Raw genomic sequence first — 23,790 nt, 5'->3', positions numbered from 1 at the left:
ATCACTCTATCATAATGAAATGAGGTTAGGATGTCAGATGACAAAGGAGCAGTACTCCAAAAGCTGGTGATTTCAAATAAACCTGTTGGACTATAACCTGGTGTAAGGTGACTTCTGACTTTGTCCACCCCAATCCAATACCAGCACCTTCACATCATATTGAGATGAGGCAAATATGCATTTTGGGGGCTCATTGTGTCATGTGTTTTACTTCCAGGAGGGTATTTATACCTGATGCAGTGATGATGTTAGACTGTAACATAGGAACAAAATGTGGTTGGCATTATGCTGAAAAATCCAACAGATATTTATTGCAGCTCACTACTGTAGACATATATTTCAACCACAGATACATCGGTGTCTGGGTTGACATTAAGCTACGTCGGTTATAAAGAGGAGTGCGTAAACGTTGGCATGTCATGCTTGAAGCAATCCCAAAGAAGATGGAGTCTGAGATCTTTGTATCCTCAGGTCAGATGCTACATTGCAATGATGATATCACAAGCAGTCTCTTAAAGGTACATTGATAATCTGAATGATAAAACACTGAACATTAGTTTAGACTCTAGTCTGTCTGTTGTCAGGGGTGGGATGAGCATTAAATTCTAGTCTAGACAGCTATATTTATATCCTGTGAATAAATTGACAAAAGTGACTTTGATTCCCACGCCAGACAATTGAACACTAAATTTAACACCTCAGTGAAATACAGAGAGAGAGTGCTGTGTTGAAGCAGTGGTCTCGATTTGAATGAACTGATGTCCTCTCTGTTCTCTCTGATGGGTATCTCAGTTAGATCATGAGCTTCATGGGATTGGTGGCTTTGTTTCATGTTGGCAGGTCCTGCTTGAACAGTCTACAGCTCAAACTCTCTCTCACCCTTTTAGATTTTGGTCAGATATTGGTCACTCTGGCTAAGAGCACTTTGTGTGGCTCAGTGGTAGATTCTGTCCCATAACGCTTTAGTGAAAGGGCTTGAGATATTTTAACAAAGATAAATAAATGCAAATGTTGTTGATATTGTGAAGTACGTCTGTCTGGGCATGTTTTCTCTAACTCCTCCAGGCAGCAGTCAAACTCCTACCTGAAAGTGAAAAGTCTCATATCCATGATATCTTCCTTCCACAAGAGCCAGAATCCAGTGATCAATGATTGGGAATGGCAGTGATCTAATGGTTCTAGCAAGATACTGAATGCCCCTCGAGAGGGCATCTTGTAACATTTCCCCAAGGAGCTGAAGAAGGATAACAGGCTCATAGCTGTCCGCAATCAAGAGACGGTGTCTGTGCCTCCAATGAGGAGGCATTGACCTATCCTGCAGGAGCTGTATGAGGACTAGGATGAGATTAGCACTGTCTGTTAGTACCTGCGGTAAGAAAGACATTGCGATGATACGTCTCTCAAATCACTTCTCGCAATTGCCACATAAAATCATTGAAACCTACATCACAAAGGCTAATGAGCTGATCAGACCTGCGTTGGTCCTTTGAAAGAATAGGAGAAAGTGAGGACTGCAGATGCTGGAGATCAGAGCTGAGAATGTGTTGCTGGAAAAGCGCAGCAGGTCAGGCAGCATCCAAGGAACAGGAGAATCGACGTTTTGGGCATGAGCCCTTCTTCAGGAATGAGGAAAGTGTGCCAAGCAGGGTAAGATAAAAGGTAGGGAGGAGGGACTTGGGGGAGGGGCGTTGGAAATGCGATAGGTGGAAGGAGGTTAAGGTGAGGGTGATAGGCCGGAGTGGGGGTGGGGGCGGAGAGGTCAGGAAGAAGATTGCAGGTTAGGAAGGTGGTGCTCAGTTCGAGGGTTGGGACTGAGACAAGGTGGGGGGAAGGGAAATGAGGAAGCTGGAGAATTCTGAGTTCATCCCTTGTGGTTGGAGGGTTCCTAGGCAGAAGATGAGGCGCTCTTCCTCCAGCCGTCATGTTGCTATGGTCTGGCGATGGAGGAGTCCAAGGACCTGCATGTCCTTGGTGAAGTGGGAGGGGGAGTTGAAGTGTTGAGCCACGAGGTGGTTGGGTTGGTTGGTGCGGGTGTCCCAGAGGTGTTCTCTGAAATGTTCCACAAGTAGGCGGCCTGTCTCCCCAACATAGAGGAGGCCACATCTTTGAAAGAATAGTCCTGTTGAGTTACAGTCCACCATAGTTTGACTTGAACCCTGTTAATTCCATATTCCCAAGCAGCTGTAATTTTCATATCAGCTTCTGTCATGTTTGATGGAGAGTGTTTCATATCCTGCAATTTCCTGAGTGAAAATCGTTTGAATCTATCACCCATATTTATTGTCCATGAGAGAGATTCTTTTCTCTCTATCCTGCTGAAGTGTCCTACCATTTCAAAAGTCTTCATGGAATCACCAATTAACCTCCCTGTTAAGGAGAACAATCCAAAAGTTTCTGCCTTCTCCTTGTAACTGAGATCCTTTATCCCAGAACAATCCTGGAAAATTTCCTGCATTCCCTTTCTAAAATACCTTTTCTGGCTTTGGGTTCTGTTGCGTTCAAGGTTTTAGGGGTATATTTGCAGCCCATTCAGAATTAACACAAATTCAGAACATTTGCAAAGTTGGATGGGGGGATTTGTTAATAACTGTCAGAAAGTTTATACCTGTCCTCCACTCTGACACCCTCACCAAATCCTTCACGTCAGTTGATGAAGAACAAAGAACAAAGAAAATTTACAGCCCAGCTACAGGCCCTTCAGCCCTCCAAGCCTGAGCCGATCCAAATCTATGGTCAAAACTTGTTGCCCAATTCCTAAGCATCTGTATCCCTCTGCTCCCCACCTACTCATGCATCTGTCCAAATGCATCTTTAATGAATCTACTGTGCCTGCCTCTACTACCTCTGCTGGCAATGTGTTCCAGGCACCTACCACCCTCTGTATAAAGTATTTGCAATGTGTGTCCCCTTTAAAATTTTCACCCCTCACTTTGAAAGCGTGACGTCTCACTACTGAATCCTTCACCCTGGGAAAAAACTTATCTCTGTCTACCCTGTCTATACACTTCATGATTTTGTAGACCTCAATCAGGTCCCCCCTCAATCTCCTTTTTTCTTATGAAACAATCCTAACCTACTCAACCTCTCTTCATAGCCAGCACCTTCCATACCAGGCAACATCCTCGTAAACCTTCTCTGCACCCTCTCCAAAGCGTCCACATCCTTTTGGTAATGTGGCAACCAGAACTGTACACAATATTCTAAATGCGGCCAAACCAATGTCTTGTACAATTTTAACATGACTACCAGCTCTTTTACTCAATACCCCGTCCGATGAAAGGAAGCATATCATCTGCCTTCTTGACCACTCTATCCACCTGTGCTGCAACCTTCAGTGTACAATGGACCTGAACTCCCAGATCTCTCTTTTCATCAACTTTTCCCAAGGCTCTTGTAAAACCCATTAATAGAGAATATGTTGATAGAAGCCTCACAGATTACATACTTCGAACACACATGACTCTCAGTAAAATTTCCCCGAGATTAGAAGACGCTGAAATAGAATTTAAGCAGTTGAAACATCATGGCAGAAAGAACGTGAGTTGTTTTTCTCAAAATAGAAGCGTAATAAATGTAGAGAAAAGAACATTTTCTAAGAGAAATATTCAACTTTCAGCAACTTCAGTAAATTTGTAAACTATAAATTACAAGTGAGTGAGCTGCATGGCAGTTGCAATATAATGTGGAGGGAGTGCAGTGATGGTTTACCAGACTGATTCTTGGGATGGCAGGACTGACTGAAGACAGACTGGATTAGATAGTTCTATATTCACTGGAGTTTAGATTATTGATAGGGAATCTCATAGAAACCAGCAAAATTAGACGGGATAAAAATAAGAAGGATGTTCCTGGTGATTGGGAACACAGAAACAAGGATCCACTTCTAAGGATACAGAATAAACCACTTAGAACTGAAATGAGGAGAAATCTGTTCAACCAGAGAGTGATGAGCCTGTGGAATTCTCTACTACAGAAAGCTGTTGATGCCAAAACATTATTTTCAAGATGAAGATAATTATAGTTCTTAGACATAAAGGGATCAAAGTGTATGGGGAGAAAGTGACTGAGTTGGATGATCAGCCATGATCATATTGAATGGCAGAAAAGGCGCAAAGAGTTGAATGGCCTACTCCTGCTCTCATTTTCTTTGTTCTACATTTCTATGAACTTAGCAGCAGCTGAAAAGTTTATGACATTGCATGTAAAGTCCCAGTGAGACATCAGATGATCTGCCTGTGTGCTCATAAACAACAAAAATATCACATTTCGACCAAACACTGCTGCTACAATCAATGCTTTATTTTCCTAGAATGAAAATGTAAACATTAAAGCCTGTCAGATGATCCAAATGACAGAGAGAATCAGGATGCTAGTACATCATTGCTGCTGTTCAGCAAAACAGAGATATAATAATTGGCAAAATCTGATTTTTAGAACCCTGACATTTCTCAGGTTCAAATGGAGACAAATGGATCTGCACCGATGGCTGATATCAGTCAGTCAACATTCGTTAATTTGTGATGAAAATTCACGGGAATGGTTTGACGATAGATGATTCATCAAAGCTCCTACAATAAGCTATAATGGCACAAAATATGCTCTCTGAAGGACAAGGTATTTTGAAGACACTCTACATTTTTCAGGCTGGTCCCAAACTCCCAACTCCACAATCACTCACCTGGAAACTCCCTCCACAGAAACACAACATCACAGAGAACATTAACAAGCCTCTTGAACTCAATTTCTTATGAAAATGTCTCAGTTGATTGAATCTCTTCAAGAATGTAATGAATCAATATACCAGAGTGTAGCGATGAATCTAAAACCACTTAACAAAGTGTTTGAAGCCTAATCCCTGGTCTCTATTATTACTACTTGAAGGGGATATGATGAATTAAGGTCCTTGGCCAGGGATAACACTGAGTAATTATCTTAATCTCAGTTCTGCTCCTGCAGATCTACAGGTAAACCTTATGATACCTTCTTAACAAAATGATGTCAATGTGCAGCCCAGCTCTGGAAGTCCTGCTAACCAGCTGAAAGCTCAGCAAGGGTTCCAACTGAGTGCATGGTTATTGTGCTTGTGGTAGAGACAGATTCCATTCCATATTCAAAATAATAACTTGGCAATTTCTACATCAACCTGAGAGAGTGTGCAGACCCTCCTCCGTTTAACATCTCAACCCAAAGGTACTTATTTCTGACTTACTGGTTTTCTTCAGATTGCCTTCAACACAAAGAATTCCTGTTCTTTGTTCTCTCCCTGCTCCTAGAGCCAAAACAGAGTTTTAATTTAAATTCTTTTCTTGAGTGCCACCTCCTCTATCTTCTTTCCTTCATAAATCTCCTGCTTCTCTTGGGGAACACAGGCAGCTCCTCCAGACACCCCAGTCTGTTCGACGTGATTATCGATCCACATTGTTGCCAGAATCTGATCCCTGGTTCTACTGAGCATTTTTTCTGCCATCAATAAACAGCACCTGCCTGCATTTATATTCCTACAGGCAAGAACCTCCACTGGAGACCAACTTTCTGAAGTCAGATAAAAATTACTGGAATTAATGTTCATATCTTTACCTTAATTATAGCTGCTTTCTTTTCCTTTTTTTTCTCGTTCATCCTTATCTAAGACAAGATCGCAAGGTCCCAATGCTTGGCTAAACTATGTTATCTCGCGTTCGATTATCTGGAATTCAATTAACCAAATGAAATACTCCCCACCATGTCCTTCAGAATATCAAGGTTCCTCTGTATCTCAGCAAGGGGCCCAGCAATATTTCCCACAGAGTTCTCGGGTACACCTGATCAGGTCCTGGGGATTTATCCACTTCTACGCATTTCAAGACATCCAGCATTTCCTCCTCTGTAATATGGACATTTTTCAAGATGTCACCAACTACTTCCTCATTTTCTATATCTTCCATGTCCTTCATATCAAAAAAGCTCCAGATTTGAAATTTAAATGAATATTGCTTTTTTTAACTCCAAAATCCCCAGAATTTTGAACACCTAATAATGTAAAATATTTTTCTCATTATAATTTATTTTATTTAGTCTAAAATGTAGTTTTACACAAATGTATACAACAATAATAAATTCCACAGGAAATATTAGATGCCTGATTTTCTTTGTTATCAAACGTACCATTGACAGCACATTGGCAGCTGTGATTCCTCATTTCTGAGCAAACGTGACCACAGTTTCACAGAAAAATTCAAAGGACAATATAAGGTCAAATAATTCTCCACAGAGCAAAGACAGCCAGATTGATTTTCTATGTATCTGTCTGGAGCTAATGCCAACAGTATCAGTCTTGAAACTTGGAACACAGAGGGAGATCATTTAGTCCATCATGCAAGTGCTAGCCCTTTGGAAGTTCAGTACTGTTTAATCCTGCACCCCAAATTTTGTCTCCAATTTGCTCACCCTCAACTATCTTTCCAATCTCCTTTCAGAATTATTGACGGAATCAGATCCCATAATTTTTTGTTCATGTTCTAAATATTAATTTCTCTCTGAATGAAAATAAAAAATATAAACCTCTACAATGTCACATCTGAACCTCTGACGCTCCAATAAAAATGGTCTCCCGACAACTCAAACCCTTCATTGCTGGCAACATCCTGGTGAATGATGGGACAGTTTATTTCAAACTGTTCTATTAAAACCTCTTATTGTTCTGAAAACATTGATTGGACCTCCTCTTGAATCTCTCTGTCCCAATATGAATTGTCTGGCAATTTCCAACCTCTCCTCAAACTGTCATTCCTCATTGCTGGCAATATGTGGGTAAATCACCTCAAAAAAACTTTTGTTATGAACACGGCATTTTGACTTTTGACTTCTTTTCTGTATTTATTTTGTATGTTTTTTTGTTTTCTATCATCTTCTTTCTGTTCCTGTTAAAGCAATTTGTGGCATTTTTTCCCCTCTCTGTTGTGAAGACCATTTTGGAAGTGACCCTCAACAATCCCATTGGGGATAAAACAGAAATATAGTTTATTCATGCCTTGAACAGGGGAAGTTTGGAACAATAGACACACTCACAAATGCACACAAGGATGAACGAGAAAAAAAAGGAAAAGAAAGCAGCTATAATTAAGGTAAAGATATGAACATTAATTCCAGTAATTTTTATCTGACTTCAGAAAGTTGGTCTCCAGTGGAGGTTCTTGCCTGTAGGAATATAAATGCAGGCAGGTGCTGTTTATTGATGGCAGAAAAAATGCTCAGTAGAACCAGGGATCAGATTCTGGCAACAATGTGGATCGATAATCACGTCGAACAGACTGGGGTGTCTGGAGGAGCTGCCTGTGTTCCCCAAGAGAAGCAGGAGATTTATGAAGGAAAGAAGATAGAGGAGGTGGCACTCAAGAAAAGAATTTAAATTAAAACTCTGTTTTGGCTCTAGGAGCAGGGAGAGAACAAAGAACAGGAATTCTTTGTGTTGAAGGCAATCTGAAGAAAACCAGTAAGTCAGAAATAAGTACCTTTGGGTTGAGATGTTAAACGGAGGAGGGTCTGCACACTCTCTCAGGTTGATGTAGAAATTGCCAAGTTATTATTTTGAATATGGAATGGAATCTGTCTCTACCACAAGCACAATAACCATGCACTCAGTTGGAACCCTTGCTGAGCTTTCAGCTGGTTAGCAGGACTTCCAGAGCTGGGCTGCACATTGACATCATTTTGTTAAGAAGGTATCATAAGGTTTACCTGTAGATCTGCAGGAGCAGAACTGAGATTAAGATAATTACTCAGTGTTATCCCTGGCCAAGGACCTTAATTCATCATATCCCCTTCAAGTAGTAATAATAGAGACCAGGGATTAGGCTTCAAACACTTTGTTAAGTGGTTTTAGATTCATCGCTACACTCTGGTATATTGATTCATTACATTCTTGAAGAGATTCAATCAACTGAGACATTTTCATAAGAAATTGAGTTCAAGAGGCTTGTTAATGTTCTCTGTGATGTTGTGTTTCTGTGGAGGGAGTTTCCAGGTGAGTGATTGTGGAGTTGGGAGTTTGGGACCAGCCTGAAAAATGTAGAGTGTCTTCAAAATACCTTGTCCTTCAGAGAGCATATTTTGTGCCATTATAGCTTATTGTAGGAGCTTTGATGAATCATCTATCGTCAAACCATTCCCGTGAATTTTCATCACAAATTAACGAATGTTGACTGACTGATATCAGCCATCGGTGCAGATCCATTTGTCTCCATTTGAACCTGAGAAATGTCAGGGTTCTAAAAATCAGATTTTGCCAATTATTATATCTCTGTTTTGCTGAACAGCAGCAATGATGTACTAGCATCCTGATTCTCTCTGTCATTTGGATCATCTGACAGGCTTTAATGTTTACATTTTCATTCTAGGAAAATAAAGCATTGATTGTAGCAGCAGTGTTTGGTCGAAATGTGATATTTTTGTTGTTTATGAGCACACAGGCAGATCATCTGATGTCTCACTGGGACTTTACATGCAATGTCATAAACTTTTCAGCTGCTGCTAAGTTCATAGAAATGTAGAACAAAGAAAATGAGAGCAGGAGTAGGCCATTCAACTCTTTGCGCCTTTTCTGCCATTCAATATGATCATGGCTGATCATCCAACTCAGTCACTTTCTCCCCATACACTTTGATCCCTTTATGTCTAAGAACTATAATTATCTTCATCTTGAAAATAATGTTTTGGCATCAACAGCTTTCTGTAGTAGAGAATTCCACAGGCTCATCACTCTCTGGTTGAACAGATTTCTCCTCATTTCAGTTCTAAGTGGTTTATTCTGTATCCTTAGAAGTGGATCCTTGTTTCTGTGTTCCCAATCACCAGGAACATCCTTCTTATTTTTATCCCGTCTAATTTTGCTGGTTTCTATGAGATTCCCTATCAATAATCTAAACTCCAGTGAATATAGAACTATCTAATCCAGTCTGTCTTCAGTCAGTCCTGCCATCCCAAGAATCAGTCTGGTAAACCATCACTGCACTCCCTCCACATTATATTGCAACTGCCATGCAGCTCACTCACTTGTAATTTATAGTTTACAAATTTACTGAAGTTGCTGAAAGTTGAATATTTCTCTTAGAAAATGTTCTTTTCTCTACATTTATTACGCTTCTATTTTGAGAAAAACAATAGCCCAACAAGTCCACACCAACCCACCCAGACCCATTCCCCTACCCCTAACACTACGGGCAATTTAGCATCACCAATTCACCTAACCTGCATACCTTTGGACTGTGGGAGTAAACCAAAGCACCCGGAGGAAACCCACACAGACACAGGGAGAATGTGCAAACTCCACACAGACGATTGCCTGAGGTGGGAATTGAACCCAGGTCTCTGGCGCTGTAAGGCAGCAGTGCTAACCACTGTGCCACCATGCCTCCAAAAAGCATATGGACTAATTTAGTGGTGATGCATATCTGTAACATTTGATATGTAGATGTTAATAAATTCTATTTCCAAAAAGATAAGTTTTGAAATACAGATTTTGTTCCTGAGAAGAATTTGTAACATCTGAGACCAAAAATGTGCTGCCCACACATCAACAAGAACTCTTCATCCAAAGCCTCAGAATGGGCTCAATGAAATTTTCATAGTGACCTCACAAGAAGAAAAAGTATAGATAACCTTAAATTAATCAAAGTAGATTTAATTTCATCTTTACACTATCATTACACATAAACACAGCAATCTGTAATTCCATTGCAATGTAGTATTATGCAAATACTATCACAAGGGTTCCCTGGAGGGATATGGGCCAGGAGCAGGCAGGTGGGACTTGTTTGGGATTATGTTCAGCACAGACTGGTTGGACCAAATGGCCTGTTTCTGCGGTATATGATTCTGTGATTGCAGCTGTTCAAGAGGACCTTTCGAGCAGAGGAGATTGAGAGGAGACATCACTGAGATGTATAGAATGATGAGGGGCATGCATAGGGAAGTAGGAAGATGGAGGTATCAATGACCAAGTGTATAGATTGAAGGTATGGTTTCAAGAGAATGTGAGGAAAAACCTTTTCACTCAGAAGATGGTGGGAATATGGGTGGTCGAGGCAGAAGCCCTCATCACACTAAGTATTACAATATTTAGATGTGCATTTGAATTCCAAAGGCATACAGAGATATGGGCCAAGACCAGGAAATATGGGATTAGAAGATTTTGATTCTGATCCGTGCAGATGTAATGGACCAAAGGGCCTTTTTACTGTGGTACAGATCTCTATGACTCGAGGACGGCAACTCATCATCACCTTCTCCAGAGAATGGACAATAAACACTAGCTCAGCCAGCCGTGCCCATATTAGATGAACAAACAAAGATAAATAAATAAATGAAGCAACACATTGAGTTCCTTCTCCCTGACTGTTGGAATGGGATTTAGGAGTGAGTTTTTGTCAGATGATCTGGGAGAGAAAAACACAGCATGAGCAGCTATTCATAACATCATCCCAAAGATAACGTCAGAAAGTACATGAAGCATCCCGAGCTCCCTGACTCAGCTCTATCACCTTGTATTGTCAGGGACATGAGAGTCCAGGTTAGAATTAATGACAGGATTGAAATGGCAAAGCCAAAAGTCAGTGAGGTCCCCATACTGTCCTAAAGATTGTTAATTAATGACAGAGATGTTGAGGAATATGGAATGGGTTTTAAAACTTCTGTGTTACCTCAGCTATTTTCTCTTTACTAATCAGTACAATTCCAGCATCAGCAAATTTCAAAAGGATAATAAGAGCACTCAGTCACAAAAAGTGAGCAATTATTTCAAGAATAGAAATTTTGGTTCAAAACTAAGAAGCTGGTTTATAAAAAAAGAATGAACAAAGAGATTGATGGGTGGAAAATATTATATCTCAAAAATAAGAAAACAGCAATCCAAGTAATCATAAACCAGCGGGAAAATTGCTTAAGGTTTAAATAAATTAAATAAATTTTATTAATGATTAAATATTAGTGAACATACACTGAGATATGTGGATTATTCAGGGCCCGTCCACATACCTTTGTAAAGGGGATATTTTGTGCAATTCTAGTTAACTCTAATCTTTTGGAACAATGGTGTAAGATTTCCTTTGATTTTTCCCAATCCCTCATTGTAACTTTCAAGGAAATGAAAGCAGAGAATGCTGGAGAAACTCAGCAGGTCTGGCAGCATCGTTAAAGAAAGAAACAGTGTTAACGTTTCAAGTTCAGTATGACTATTTCCATTTCAGATTCTAAGTGTTAACTCTGTTTCTTTCGCCACAGACGTCGCCAGATCTGCTGTTTTGTTTTGTTTCAGATTTTCAGCAACTGCAGAATTCCACTTTTATTTCCAGTGACACTATTATTAGTTGTGTTCAGAATTTGCCCGTATTTTTCTCTGCAGTTACTGTACTCAATTGGGACAGACAGCATAAGAGCCACAGTTTATGCCAAGTTAAAAATTACACAACACCAGGTTATAGTCCAACACCGGCATCTCCAAATCGAGTTTATGCCAATGCAGTGAAGGTTGAAATCAATGTCTTTAATTGCCAGCCACTAACTTATCTTCCTACCATTATCTCCATCGACTACCCAAGCATTCCTTCAAACTGAGCAACATTAGGCCCACATCCTATCCATTACCTACTGACAGATTCCATCCATGGTTCCATAAATTGGCCATGCTAAATTGCTCGTAGTGTTAGGTAAAGGGGTAAATGGGTGGGTTGCGCTTCGGCGGGTCAGTGTGGACTTGTTGGGCCGAAGGGCCTGTTTCCACACTGTAAGTAATCTAATCTAATCTAATGGGCTTCCCTGTCATGTCTTTTCCCTCTTTGCCCTGTTAGTCTCAATAAGACTTGCCAATATGACTCTGAAGGTTTTTACCTTCTACTTACCATTAAGTGTCTGTCTCCCTTCAAATTTCACCTCAAGTAAAATATTCTTTATTTCCTCTCTGCAATATTGAATTAAATTGTACAGGGAGTTATGATTAAGTAGTTAAATGAGTCATGTCCAGAGAAATGGAAGGGGGAGAACTTACTTCACTCAGGATAGATTTACCAAAACATTACGAACTAAATTTCACCACAACCAGTAAACATAATCGGTTCTGCGATAACGCGTGTTTCTTCAATGCAACTTCTCTTTAATGTGATTGAAGAATTTTGACCGTTATTTGTAGAACGTGAACTTTCCTTCCCTGAATTGATTTTAACATGATCCTGACCCCATTGGTTTAAATAGTGCAGTTATTACACCATTTTCTTATAATACAAGATTGGACTTGAACAGAATTATTGCATTATATCAGAACTGACTGTACCTTCTATACTTCTGATCTGAATTTGTACCATCATATTATGAATTAGCCGCAGTGAAATCCCAAACCAGAAGTCCAAAGTTACTTTGACAGATATCTTTAAAAGTCAGAAACCCATTGAAAATGTTCAAAATTTGTCTCCTCAAGTAATTATTACAAGTCAAGTTAGAGACATTAAAAAGGATGTATAGGTATAAAATACCAGAGCATTATTCATGCAGTGAAAGAATGTACAGTATTACAAATCACAAATGCCAAATGGACTGAATAATCATTATGGAGGAAAATGCATTAAATCCAAATGCTCTGTGTAAGATATAAATGATCCATCAATTGGTCAGCCTGTCCACTGATATTTTCTAATCAAACTGTTCCGAGACATTAATACCCACTGTTGGGATTTGAACGCAGGCCTCGTAGTTCAGAAGTAGGGACAGTACTACTGCCCTGCATGACCCCTACCTCTAATGCACAGATCATTAATGGCAATATCATGATCAGGTGATCAAAATAAATCCATCTAATCAGTCATCTGTACCCAAATTAGTTAAATATCAATTGTTTAATTTAGAATTGATATAAGCTTGAAGTTTCAAACATCAAATTGAGTTAAATGCATTTTGCCTGTGTCAAGCACTAACTATTCGGCAAATCTTCCATTCTATCCAACAATACATCTGTTAATGAAGTGACCCATTACAGGTAGTTACAAAAGAACTGTATTTTTTCTTTGGAAATCAGTTGACTGGTATTAGCCTAAGAGCTGTATTGTAACAGGTACAGCAGCAAGATAAAGTATATATTACGCAGCAGGAGATTTCTAACAAACCTGCTGTTCTGTATCAAACTGCAATCATCACAATCAAACTGCATGTGAAGAGGAGCACTGCCATGAATTAATCAACATAACATTTAAAAGGTTCAATATTCAAAGTAATTTTAGTGATTGGTTTTGTTAGGGGAGATAGAATATTAGATTAGATTACCTACATTATGGAAACAGGCTCTTTGGCCCAACAAGTCCACGCCAACCCTCTGAAGAGTAACCTATGCAGACCCATTCCCCCTAATTAATGCACCTAACACTATTTAGCATAGCCAATTCACCTAACCTACACATCTTTGGATTATGGGAGGAAACCCATGCAGACAACATGCAAATTCCACACAGACAGTCACCCAATGGGGAATTGAACCCAGCTCCCTAGCACTGTGAAGTAGCTACTGTGCCACCCCTAATATGTAGTAGTAGGATATGTACTAAATAAAGTTTAAAAATGTAGGCCTGCATTAAACCAAGACGTTTTGGGGAAGCAAATACTGGATTTCCTCTGCTGCTACATTCATTATTTATACTATAATTGAAACTGAACTTGGTTTTCATGCCAATAATAAAATATGAATTATGTGTTATTAAATAAGGTCTCCTCTTTTTAATATAACATTTTTGCAACTGCCTACACCAAGCAGCACAAATTCACTCCAGCTAATTGTGGATCAATCCTCCTACTCCCAAATATAAGAAAGTGATAGATGATGTCATCAAAGATGCTATCAAATTTCACTTGTTCCCTCATAACTTCCTGATGCTCAGTTGGGTTTTATCCAACTCCTGACCACATTTTCACCTTGGTCAAAGCATGAGAACAAGCAATGGCTTCCAGGTGAGCAATTGACATTGACCTCACATCAGCATGTGGCCAAGTTTGGCACAAAGTGGTCCCAACAACATGATAATGATGAAGGATAGAGGAACGTTCCTCACTGATTCGAGCTAAAGCTAGCACAAGGAAAGCCATTCATCTCCTTATCTCACCGCAAGAATTTCTCAAGATAAATTCTGAGTCCAGCCATTTTCAATATCTTGGAGATCATCACTGACAGAAAATGGAACTGTGACAACTATGTTAATGTCATGGGTCCACAGGTAGGTCAATAGTTGCTGTACCATTCATGCTTAAATAATAAATGCTATTGTCATTATCAGTAATTGACAGCACATTTTTGATCTATAATTCCTCAAATAATCAATGGTTATGGTTGGCATGGACTGATTGGACTGAAGAGTCTGTTTCAATAGTGTATGACTCTATGACTCTATGACTCTATAATGTCTTATCTCTTATTGAACTTATTCACTTGCTCTCGTACTTTTCCCTTGAAGTGAAATATATTTATGATAAGGATAAAATAGTTCAAGCTTAACATTATTCTAACTCAGTCCACATGGGAAATCACTATTGCATTTTTTTTTTGTAATTCTTGAGTAAAAATCAAGACTTTTAAAAAATCTTGCTCTGTTCACCAGAGGCTAAAGGTAATTACAATCCAGTCCAATTACGGAAAATAAATCAATCATCCAAACAATAGGTAGATGAAAGTTTCCACATTAACTATAACTTCTGTATAATGTTCTCTCCAGTTAGTTAAAACACTTCCTCTCTTCATGGGCTATTTACATGGCTGGTGCATAAATTACAAATGAGGAATCCCATCTTGAAATATTATGGAGAATATTCTCCAATGTAATTTTTCATGTTCACTTAAATGGAACAGGAGATTTTCTCAAATTCATTGCCATTATTAACTTTTCATTTGTAGTTATTTGCTCAATTTTTAAACATTTCAGTGCCAGTTTCTGAGCCTGGTCAATTCCCATGTTTATTGGTGAGCTCACTGGGAGTAAATTCTTTCTCATATTTCTCCCCTAGTTTTCTTTATTTTCACTTGTCCCTTTCCTTAAAGCATCCATTCATGTAATTACTCAGGTATGATAGCTATCCTATACAACCATTGGCTATGCAACCAGGATTGGCTATACAACCATATCTCTTTGTGCTTCGACGTAGAAATGTGTTTTCTTTGCTTCACTAGTGGGATGTCAGCATCTTTGCTGTGCCCAACATCTGTGGCCCATCATTTTTGCCTTGAACAGAGTGGTTTTCTAAGGCCATTTCAGAAGGCAGTTAAGAGTGATCACAGGGGAAGTGATAGGGTATTAGTGATTTAAAATCAGACTATTAATCCAGAGACCTCAGTTATTACCTGGGGACCTGGGTTCAAATCACACCAGAGCAGGTGGTGGAATTTCAAATCAATAAAAAGTATTGGGAATTAAGAGTTTAATGATGACCATGAAATTGTTGTCCATTATTTGAGGAAAAACCCATCTGGTCATCGATGCCCTTTGGGCAAGAAGAAAACTGTCATCTTACTTGATCTGGCATACATGTGACCCTAGACCCACAACATTGGGGTTGACGCTTAACTGCTGTTTGAGCAATAAGGAATGTGCAAAAAATGCTGACCTAGTTAGTGATGCCCAGATCCTGTGCATGAATAAAACAAAGCAAATGATATTGCTGTAGATCTGGAGTTAGCTGTGTGCCAGATCAGGTAAGGATAGAAAGTTTCCTTCCTGAGAGAACTTCAGTGAACAGATTATTTTTTAGCTTTTCTGAATCAATCTGTTCAGAGATACACACCAGGAGCAGGTGGGATTTGAATCCAGGTCTCCTGGCCCAGATATAGGGACACTGCCACTGCACCAGAAGAAGAGTTCAGATGGGTTTTCATGACTGCATAAACTGCCACCAGGCCAGCTATTTTAACTTCAGATTTCTCTTCTATCCATTTCAAATTTCAACAGTGCAATGAGATTTGCACCTATGTCCTGTGAACATTGGTCTTTGCTTCTGGATTACCAGTCCAGTGACATGACTACTACCCATGACTCCCTTGCCCTTTATCTGTATCATTGCACCTTATGAGTTCAAACGAGCTTCTGCCCCTGTCTGATGTGATGTTCTCTGGGTCACGGCCCACGCTTGATTGGTATAGCTTTCAAATTTGCCCACCACAATTTACACTCACCACCGACATCCAATCCACCCACTCGAACAAACAAAACGGAACAATTACAACTTCAACATCTTACTTTCACCAGGGTTAAGTTTTTGACCCCACTGTCCTAATTATATCTTGCCTTGCCCTGAAATCCCCATTCCCTGAGTCTGTTGCAGGACAAGGAACATGGAGACCTCACTCATGATCAGCAGACATACATTCAGATACCATCATAGCAAGACTGCAATTTAATAAAATTGCAGTAAAATGTGAGTATCAGTCATGGTGACCATCAATACTATTGGATTGTCATTAAAAACTCATTCCATTCATTGTCCTCATTTAGGAATCTGCCATCTTGACCCAGTATTCATTTCACTTATGTTCTCTGGGCCCGGAGTAATGGCTGACTCCCAACTGCCCTGCAAAGTGATCTCAAAAAATTACAACCAAAGGCAACAAATGTCAGGCTTGCCAGTGATGTCAACAATAAGTACGTGAATAACGTAATAGACGCACAAATGCAAAGTGCAGATTGGGAACTAGTACCTTTGTTGATACTTATTGCCTTCACTACCTTGTAAGTGTAGCGTATCCACTGCTCTCCCTGATTTCCTCAGTTACACCAACTTAAATAATAGACCACACTTGGAAAAATCTTGATCTGTAAATATCAGTGTAAATGACAGATAAGCCATGAGCAAAAGCTGTTTATAACCAGTGCGCAAATTTGCTATCATCTGGTAATGCAAAGGTTCCTTGAAAGACAATTTTGCATTATTTATTCTAATGATTCACTCTTGATTGCTTAAAAGGATTTTTATTAATCATGGAGCGCCTTAGTTGCGTGGAAATGAGAGTTGAGACTTGGGTAATGGCCCCAGGCACTCAGAGGTGAGAAGTGACACATCGATCCAAGGGCACTACCTCACTACCAGCCCTAAAAGGTTGCTCAAAGTGCGTGGTAGGTAATCCGCCTCTGATTCCACATTTATCAAAGTCCAGTTTCTTATTGTAGATGTGAAGAGCATTAAACAACAAAACCTTTCGAAGATTCAAGGTAAGTTATTAGAATAAATAATGCAGACAAAATTATCACCCGAGGAGTCTTTATGTCTACAAAGAATGGAGAATTTAGACACTAGCTATTATCAGAGTCTACACATATAGCTTTTTTGAGTGTATCATTGATCTTTAGGGATCAGGAAGATTGCAACTGGGGTTTAGGATTTATCCCAATTTAACTTAGGACATTAGGGAAAGCATGAATCCACAAATATTTGCAGCCATTTTTTCCAACTTACTAGCAGCTTCCTATTGATGGAGCACGGACAAAGCCAAAATCTCCACAAAGCTTATGTTGGTTCATCTCTGAAATGGGCACAGAGTTTGTGATGTACAATTACTCAGTTCCTATTGAGTGGTAACCAGGCTGCATGCCAACTTCCTGTTTGCAAATTATATTGCTCTGTCTTTTCTGCCAGGCTTCCCTGCAGTCTTCATTGGCGACGCACATTGGTAAGGGAACGGGGGAGTGTTGTCGGTAACTCATTCTTTGTGAAGCTGGTGTCCATCTCTTAAAGACTGTGGCAGGTGATGAGAGTACTGTGGAACAGAATCTGATCTGGGAAGGAAAGGTCAGTCACCCATTAAGGGAAAGGGAAGACTTCCTGAATTTTTAGATATGTATTATAGGTCTTGCTGAAGGAGATGATGGAAATGAACAGAGATAGATATTTCTAACCAGCATAGATATGATGGGCAAAAGGGCCTTTGTCTACGTTGTAGATCTCTATGACTCTTCATGGAGTATCGTTAGTTGAGCAGGAGGTTATCCAAATACACATTGAGTTGGCAGTAAAATAAATAATGTGGGGATAACTGTCAAGAGTGCAACTAACTGACCAATGCCCAGTGCTGGAAGACATTCATGGGATTGAAGTGAGTGATTAAGGTTAGTGAGTGCACTAACAGCTGACATCTGAGTCCAACAGCAGAAGCACTAACTCTGTTATGCAACCTCAGCACAATGATGCTCAGGGAGACCAGTTCCAAAGGGGATTGTAGGGTAATGCAGCATTCTTACAATCACTTTATTTTTTATTCTTCAGTGGAGTGTGAATATCACTGCTAAGACCAGTAGTTGTTGCCTGGTATAATTCCACTTGATGTTACTGCTGGATACATCAAATACCACAATGATATCTACATTCGGTTTTATTTTTCATTTAGTGCAGTGACCTTTCACTGAAACATAAGCATGTCAGACTATAGATTTGGTGTTGCAAATAAAACAAAAGAAATTTATCACTCTAAAAAAGGATAAAGAAACCAAGATATCTCCGTACATTCTAAACTATCAAATAGAACTCCCTCACTATTGGCATCATGAGTCTACCTACAGCAGTTCAAGAAGGCAGTTCACCATCACTTTCTCAAGGGCAACTAGAGAGAGTCTATAAATGCTGACTCTTCTGAAGAACAGGACTGGAATTGTTAACTCTGTTTCTCTCTCCACAGATGCTGTCAGGCCTGCTGAGTTTCTCCAGCATTCTCTGTGCTGGTTGTTGTAGATTGACTGAACTGTTTCTTCTTAGTTCTGTTCCTGGGAGATGTGATTTTTTCTTCTTGAACACTCACACATCTGAAAGCTTAGAATTCTTCAGTCCTTTAATAATCTGCAGAGTTCTGGCCAAACGCTCTTGGCCTAACGGTTTTTTACAAACCATAACCCTTAGGCTGAGATAACTCAAAACTTAACTACACTGAGAACCATCTCCTTTTTCTGGGAGAAACTATGTTTGAGCTCAGTCAACTGAACTCAAAAGGCTTTCCATCTCTGATTTTTTAAACCAAAAATCCATCATTGATTATTCTGAACATTAAAGCAAGCTAATACATTTTAATGTCCACTCTCCCTGTCATAAAACTCCACAATATAAACAGTTTTCTCTTTGACACAAGCTGACTTAAAATAAAGGTTCCAAAAAGCTGACCTAGTTAATTATTAAATCCCTTCACCCATTTCCAACCCCATATGCCAGTGGTTTAAAATATAAAACTAAAAAATATATAAATGCATATACATTATAAATACACACCTTTCATCATATGCACTATTGCTATTTTTCTTGAATTAATTGCCTCTCTTGGCCATTTCACTGAGCTGTTGAGAGTTAATCACATTTCTGTGGGTGTACAGTTATGAATCGGCCAGACAAGGTAAGGATGGCTGATTTCCTTCCTTAAAGGTTTACTGAACCTGATGGGTTCTTTCAGAACAATCAATTGCTTTCACAGTCACCATCAATGAGACTAGATGCTAATTCTGAGTTTATTAATTGCATTTAAATTCCACTACAGGATATATGTTCCATATCCTTCCCTGTCCCTGGACATAACTAGGGCAGAAAACTTGAAACAATCAAAACAGTATTTCGACACTGGACAGATCACTCGCTGTACATCTTGAAACTTCCAAAAGGTATGAGGGTAAATTTCCAAAGCATGACTGATGTTAGGAACAGCCATCAGAGAGATTCACCCAGTATGTGATGATCCTTTCAAATGGCATTAACCAAGTGTGAAGCTGTGAAAGATTTAGACAATAATTGCTGGAACATGGAGCCTCAAAATGGCAACACCACACTTTAAATCAGTGTTTGATCAATGCCGTTGAACCACAATAATTCATACTACAGGTCTCATCCACAAATGTATGTAAACAGAGATGTGAGGTGCCTTAGGAGGCCCTTAGCTAACCCAATTTTCCTACAAACACACTGTATGTCAAAAAAATACAGTGATGCAATAAGTGTGTAAGAAATGTCAATTTTTCTATTTGTTTGCATTTTACAAATGCCTGAATCTGTGCAGTAAAAGGCAATGCAAATTGCTGGGAGTTAGCTGAGTAACTCTTCATGACTAAATGTGTTGTCTTCACATGGATCCATCACATTGTCATTGCACTCAAGCATCTTCTCTCAGTTTTCCTGCTGCAGTGTGAACTCCCGGAACACGTTTCCAACCCATTTATCTTCAGCTGGGGGAGCAGTTCGTCAGTGGGGGGATTCGTCAGAAATGAACAGACAATGGCACAGAAAGCAAAACCTGATAACCAGCTTTATGGGTGAACAAGCTGCTCACACATTAACCCAAGACTAACACAGACTTGGAAAAGATTCACCGCAGCCAAAGGTTTGATTATTTCATTCAATTTTCTACATCACTGAAGTGTAGATTATGGGTCAAAGGGTTTTGTGTGCTTTGTGAAGTGATGGAAGAAATCAGAAGGAATACTTACTTTTGGCGAACCTTGGTGGATTGTCATTAACATCAGTGAGAGTGATATTGACCATTGTTGTCCCTGCTAAGCCTCCCATTTGACCACCCATGTCTTTGGCCTGAATGATAACTTGGTATTCTTCTTTCACTTCTCGGTCCATGTTTGATAAAGCGGTTCTTATGACACCTAAACATGGAATGCAGAGACAAAATCAAATATTTATCATGAATTTGCTTATGTAATTAATACTACAATTAATACGCACATGTGGCAGACTCTCACATTTGCCTTTCATTGCAAGTTGGCACTTACCCCACTTTATAGATATTCAGTTGGAAGCAATTCCAATGCATATACTCTCTCACACTCATACATGCTCTCTCAAGGACACACGCATCACGCACACACACTAGGATGAATAATTTCATCCAAGATGTTTGCTTATTTGCAGATACATTTTATTTTGTTACACAATTTATCGTCACAGTCAGTGTGGCATTTTTTAAATTCCTGCTTTTGGAACAAGACCAGCCTGACATCAAACTCAGAGACAGATTCTGAATGAGGCCTCACGCCTACAATTCAGTGTCTGACCTGAGATGTCACCTTTTGTATCTCTTCCTGATTGATTTTGGAAAGTTAGGCAGACAATGATAAAACCTTTAATTATCTTGGGACAGTGACTTGAAACAGATTCTGAATTTGTATATTAATCAATTGAAACTTGCATCTCCTTTCTAACAAAGTTCTCTATCAGTTATCTTAGGTTTGTTCACTCCACTTACACTAACTGTATGATCCTTTGATCTCTCTGCCTATAAACTCTGTGTCAGTGTGCCTTTTTTCTGTGCACCTGACGAAGGAGCAGCACTCAGAAAGCTTGTGATTTCAAATAAACCTGTTGGACTATAACCTGGTGGCTTGTGACTTCTGACTTTGTCCACCCCCGTCCAAAACTGGCACCTCCACATTGATGTTCAGGTGAGTGATGGGATGGACCAATTGGTCATCATTCTGAAATTTGGAAGAGGTTGTGATTTCAATGCTGCTTTTGTCGTTCAACTTTGTTTTGTTTGACTGCCTTTAAAGCACCAACATCTGCATTCATGCAGCACCTTTAACAGCATAACAAGCCCCACAGCACTTCATAAATAAAGTTATCAAACAGAATTTGTCATTGTCTGGGATGGGGCACTTTAGTGATGAAGAGAGCCTGGATAAGCTCATGTTGTTTTCTTTGGAGTAGAGAAAGTTGAGTGAGGACCTGTTGGAGGTGGATAAGATCGTGAGGAGCATGGACAGGGTGGATAGGAAGCAGCTGTTTCACTTGGTCAAAGGGTCAAGATCAAGGGGGCACACTTTTAAAGTGAAAGGCTGGAGGTTTAGAGGGGATTTGAGGTAATTTTGTTTCACCTAAAAGGTAGTGAGGGTCTGAAATGCATTTCCTGGGAGGGTAGTTGAGGCGGGAAACCTCACAACCTTGAAAAAATACTTGGATAATGACTTGAAATATCTTAACATTCAAGGCAATGAGCCTAATGTATGCAAGTTGGACAAGCGTAGGCAGGAGTGTATTTTTGGTAGTACCGACATGATGTGCCAAAGGGCATCTTCTATGATCACATCATATAAGAATCAAAAGGTCAGTCAAAGAGCTCAGTTTTAAGGAGTCTCTTGAAGAAGGATAAAGAGGTGGATGGATGTAAAGGATTAGGGAGAGAATTCCAGAGTCTCAGAGCAGAATCATGCTGAGCTGTTGGGGGTCTTGCCAACAGAGCTAGGTAGATTCTGACCCTGCCTCCTCTGGGAAGCTCCACCAAAGCATATGCCAATCAGGCAGTACAGGCCTTTGTTTGATTGAAGTCCCCAGCAGGTGGAGATCCCACCCACTTAGAGTATTGGCAAATGAGAGTACCTCACTCTGTAGTACCAGGAAGTAGGCCTTGGGCCTGGTGGTGGAAGAGCAGCCCCTGGTGTCCCAGGATTGCAGAGGACATTCCCAAGAGGTGGAGGGGTGTGGCTCTCTTGGGTTTGGGGATCATGTGGAAAGAGCAGGTAGAGATGTTGGGTGCAAAGGCAGGATTGGCTCTCACTGGTATCAAGGTAAAAACAAGGACTGCAGATGCTGGAAACCAGAGTCTAGATTAGAGTGGTGCTGGAAAAGCACAGCAGGTCAGGCAGCATCTGAGAAGCAGGAAAATCGATGTTTTGGGCAAAAGCCCTTCATCAGGAATAGAGGCAGGGTGCCTGCAGAGCAGAGAGATATCTTTCCACTCTGCAGGTACCTGCCTCTATTCCTGATGAAGGGCTTTTGCCTGAAACGTCGATTTTTCTGCTTCTCGGATGCTGCCTGACCTGCTGTGCTTTTCCAGCACCACTCTAATCTAGACTCTCACTGGCATCACTTGACCTATCTCAATATGTCCACCTGGAACTGATTGTCCTTAATTACCTTAAAACCTACCCTGAGGTGAGGAGCTGGCCATGGAGGATGAACAGTCAGGGCATCTCACTTCACAACCAGTCCGTCTGCTGTGATGCTGGGTGAGCTCCCTTCAGTGCTCCATGATTGGTGACTTAAGGACCCCAGTTGATGGCTACGTGGGAAGTTTGACCATGAACCTTTCCACCAGGAAACTAATTCCAGTGGGAACAAGAAGCCTTGGAAATGGCACCACTCTTCCTTAATTAAATGCTGTTCCCACATCCACATTCACAATCCTCACTGGGGGCAGAAGATTCCCCCAATGACTCAGTCCACTGAGGCATGGGGTATTTGCAAGAGGCAGAATTAGAGGTACACTGAGATCTCTGAGGCTGGAGGAAGTTGTAGGGATAGGGAGAGACTTAAAGTTCTTGAGGTATTTGAGTAAGTATGAGAATTTTAAAATGATATGTGTGATGCAATATAAACCGACTCACTGTAAAAACTTATATTTATGCTTTACCTAAGTCTGACCATCACTAGTTAGTCACATTTGCTCATTAGTAAATGGAGGAAGTGAGGACTGCAGATGCTGGAGATCAGAGCTGAAAAATGTGTTGCTGGAAAAGCGCAGCAGGTCAGGCAGCATCAAAGGAGCAGGAGAATCGATGTTTCGGGCATAAGCCCTTCTTCAGGAATGAGGAAGGTGTGCCAAGCAGGCTAAGATAAAAGGTAGGGAGGAGGGACTTGGGGGAGGGGCGTTGGGAATGCAATAAGTAGAAAGTGAGGACTGCAGATGCTGGAAATCAGAGCTGAAAAATGTATTGCTGGAAAAGCGTAGCAGATCAGGCAGCATCCAAGGATCAGGAGAATCGATGTTTCGGGCATAAGCCCTTCTTCAGGAATGAGGAAGGTGTGCCAAGCAGGCTAAGATAA

The 23,790-nt window shown here is 40.2% G+C and overlaps 1 protein-coding gene across 7 annotated transcripts in view; it reads right to left on the bottom strand.

The window, feature by feature from the left end:
• Positions 1-23,790, bottom strand: part of LOC122564562 (cadherin-12-like) — a 584,392-nt gene that overhangs the window by 142,921 nt on the left and 417,681 nt on the right. For all 7 annotated transcript variants that reach the window (XM_043719639.1, XM_043719638.1, XM_043719640.1 and 4 more), the window contains one exon: positions 20,448-20,615. In XM_043719639.1, the coding sequence (XP_043575574.1) occupies positions 20,448-20,615 (168 nt within the window). The remainder of the gene's footprint in view (positions 1-20,447; positions 20,616-23,790) is intronic.

This window comes from Chiloscyllium plagiosum, chromosome 29, assembly GCF_004010195.1.
Source record: "Chiloscyllium plagiosum isolate BGI_BamShark_2017 chromosome 29, ASM401019v2, whole genome shotgun sequence".
In the NCBI taxonomy this organism is placed as follows: domain Eukaryota; kingdom Metazoa; phylum Chordata; class Chondrichthyes; order Orectolobiformes; family Hemiscylliidae; genus Chiloscyllium; species Chiloscyllium plagiosum.
Note: the sequence above shows the minus strand (reverse complement) of the source record. Positions and strands in the feature narration are given on the sequence as shown.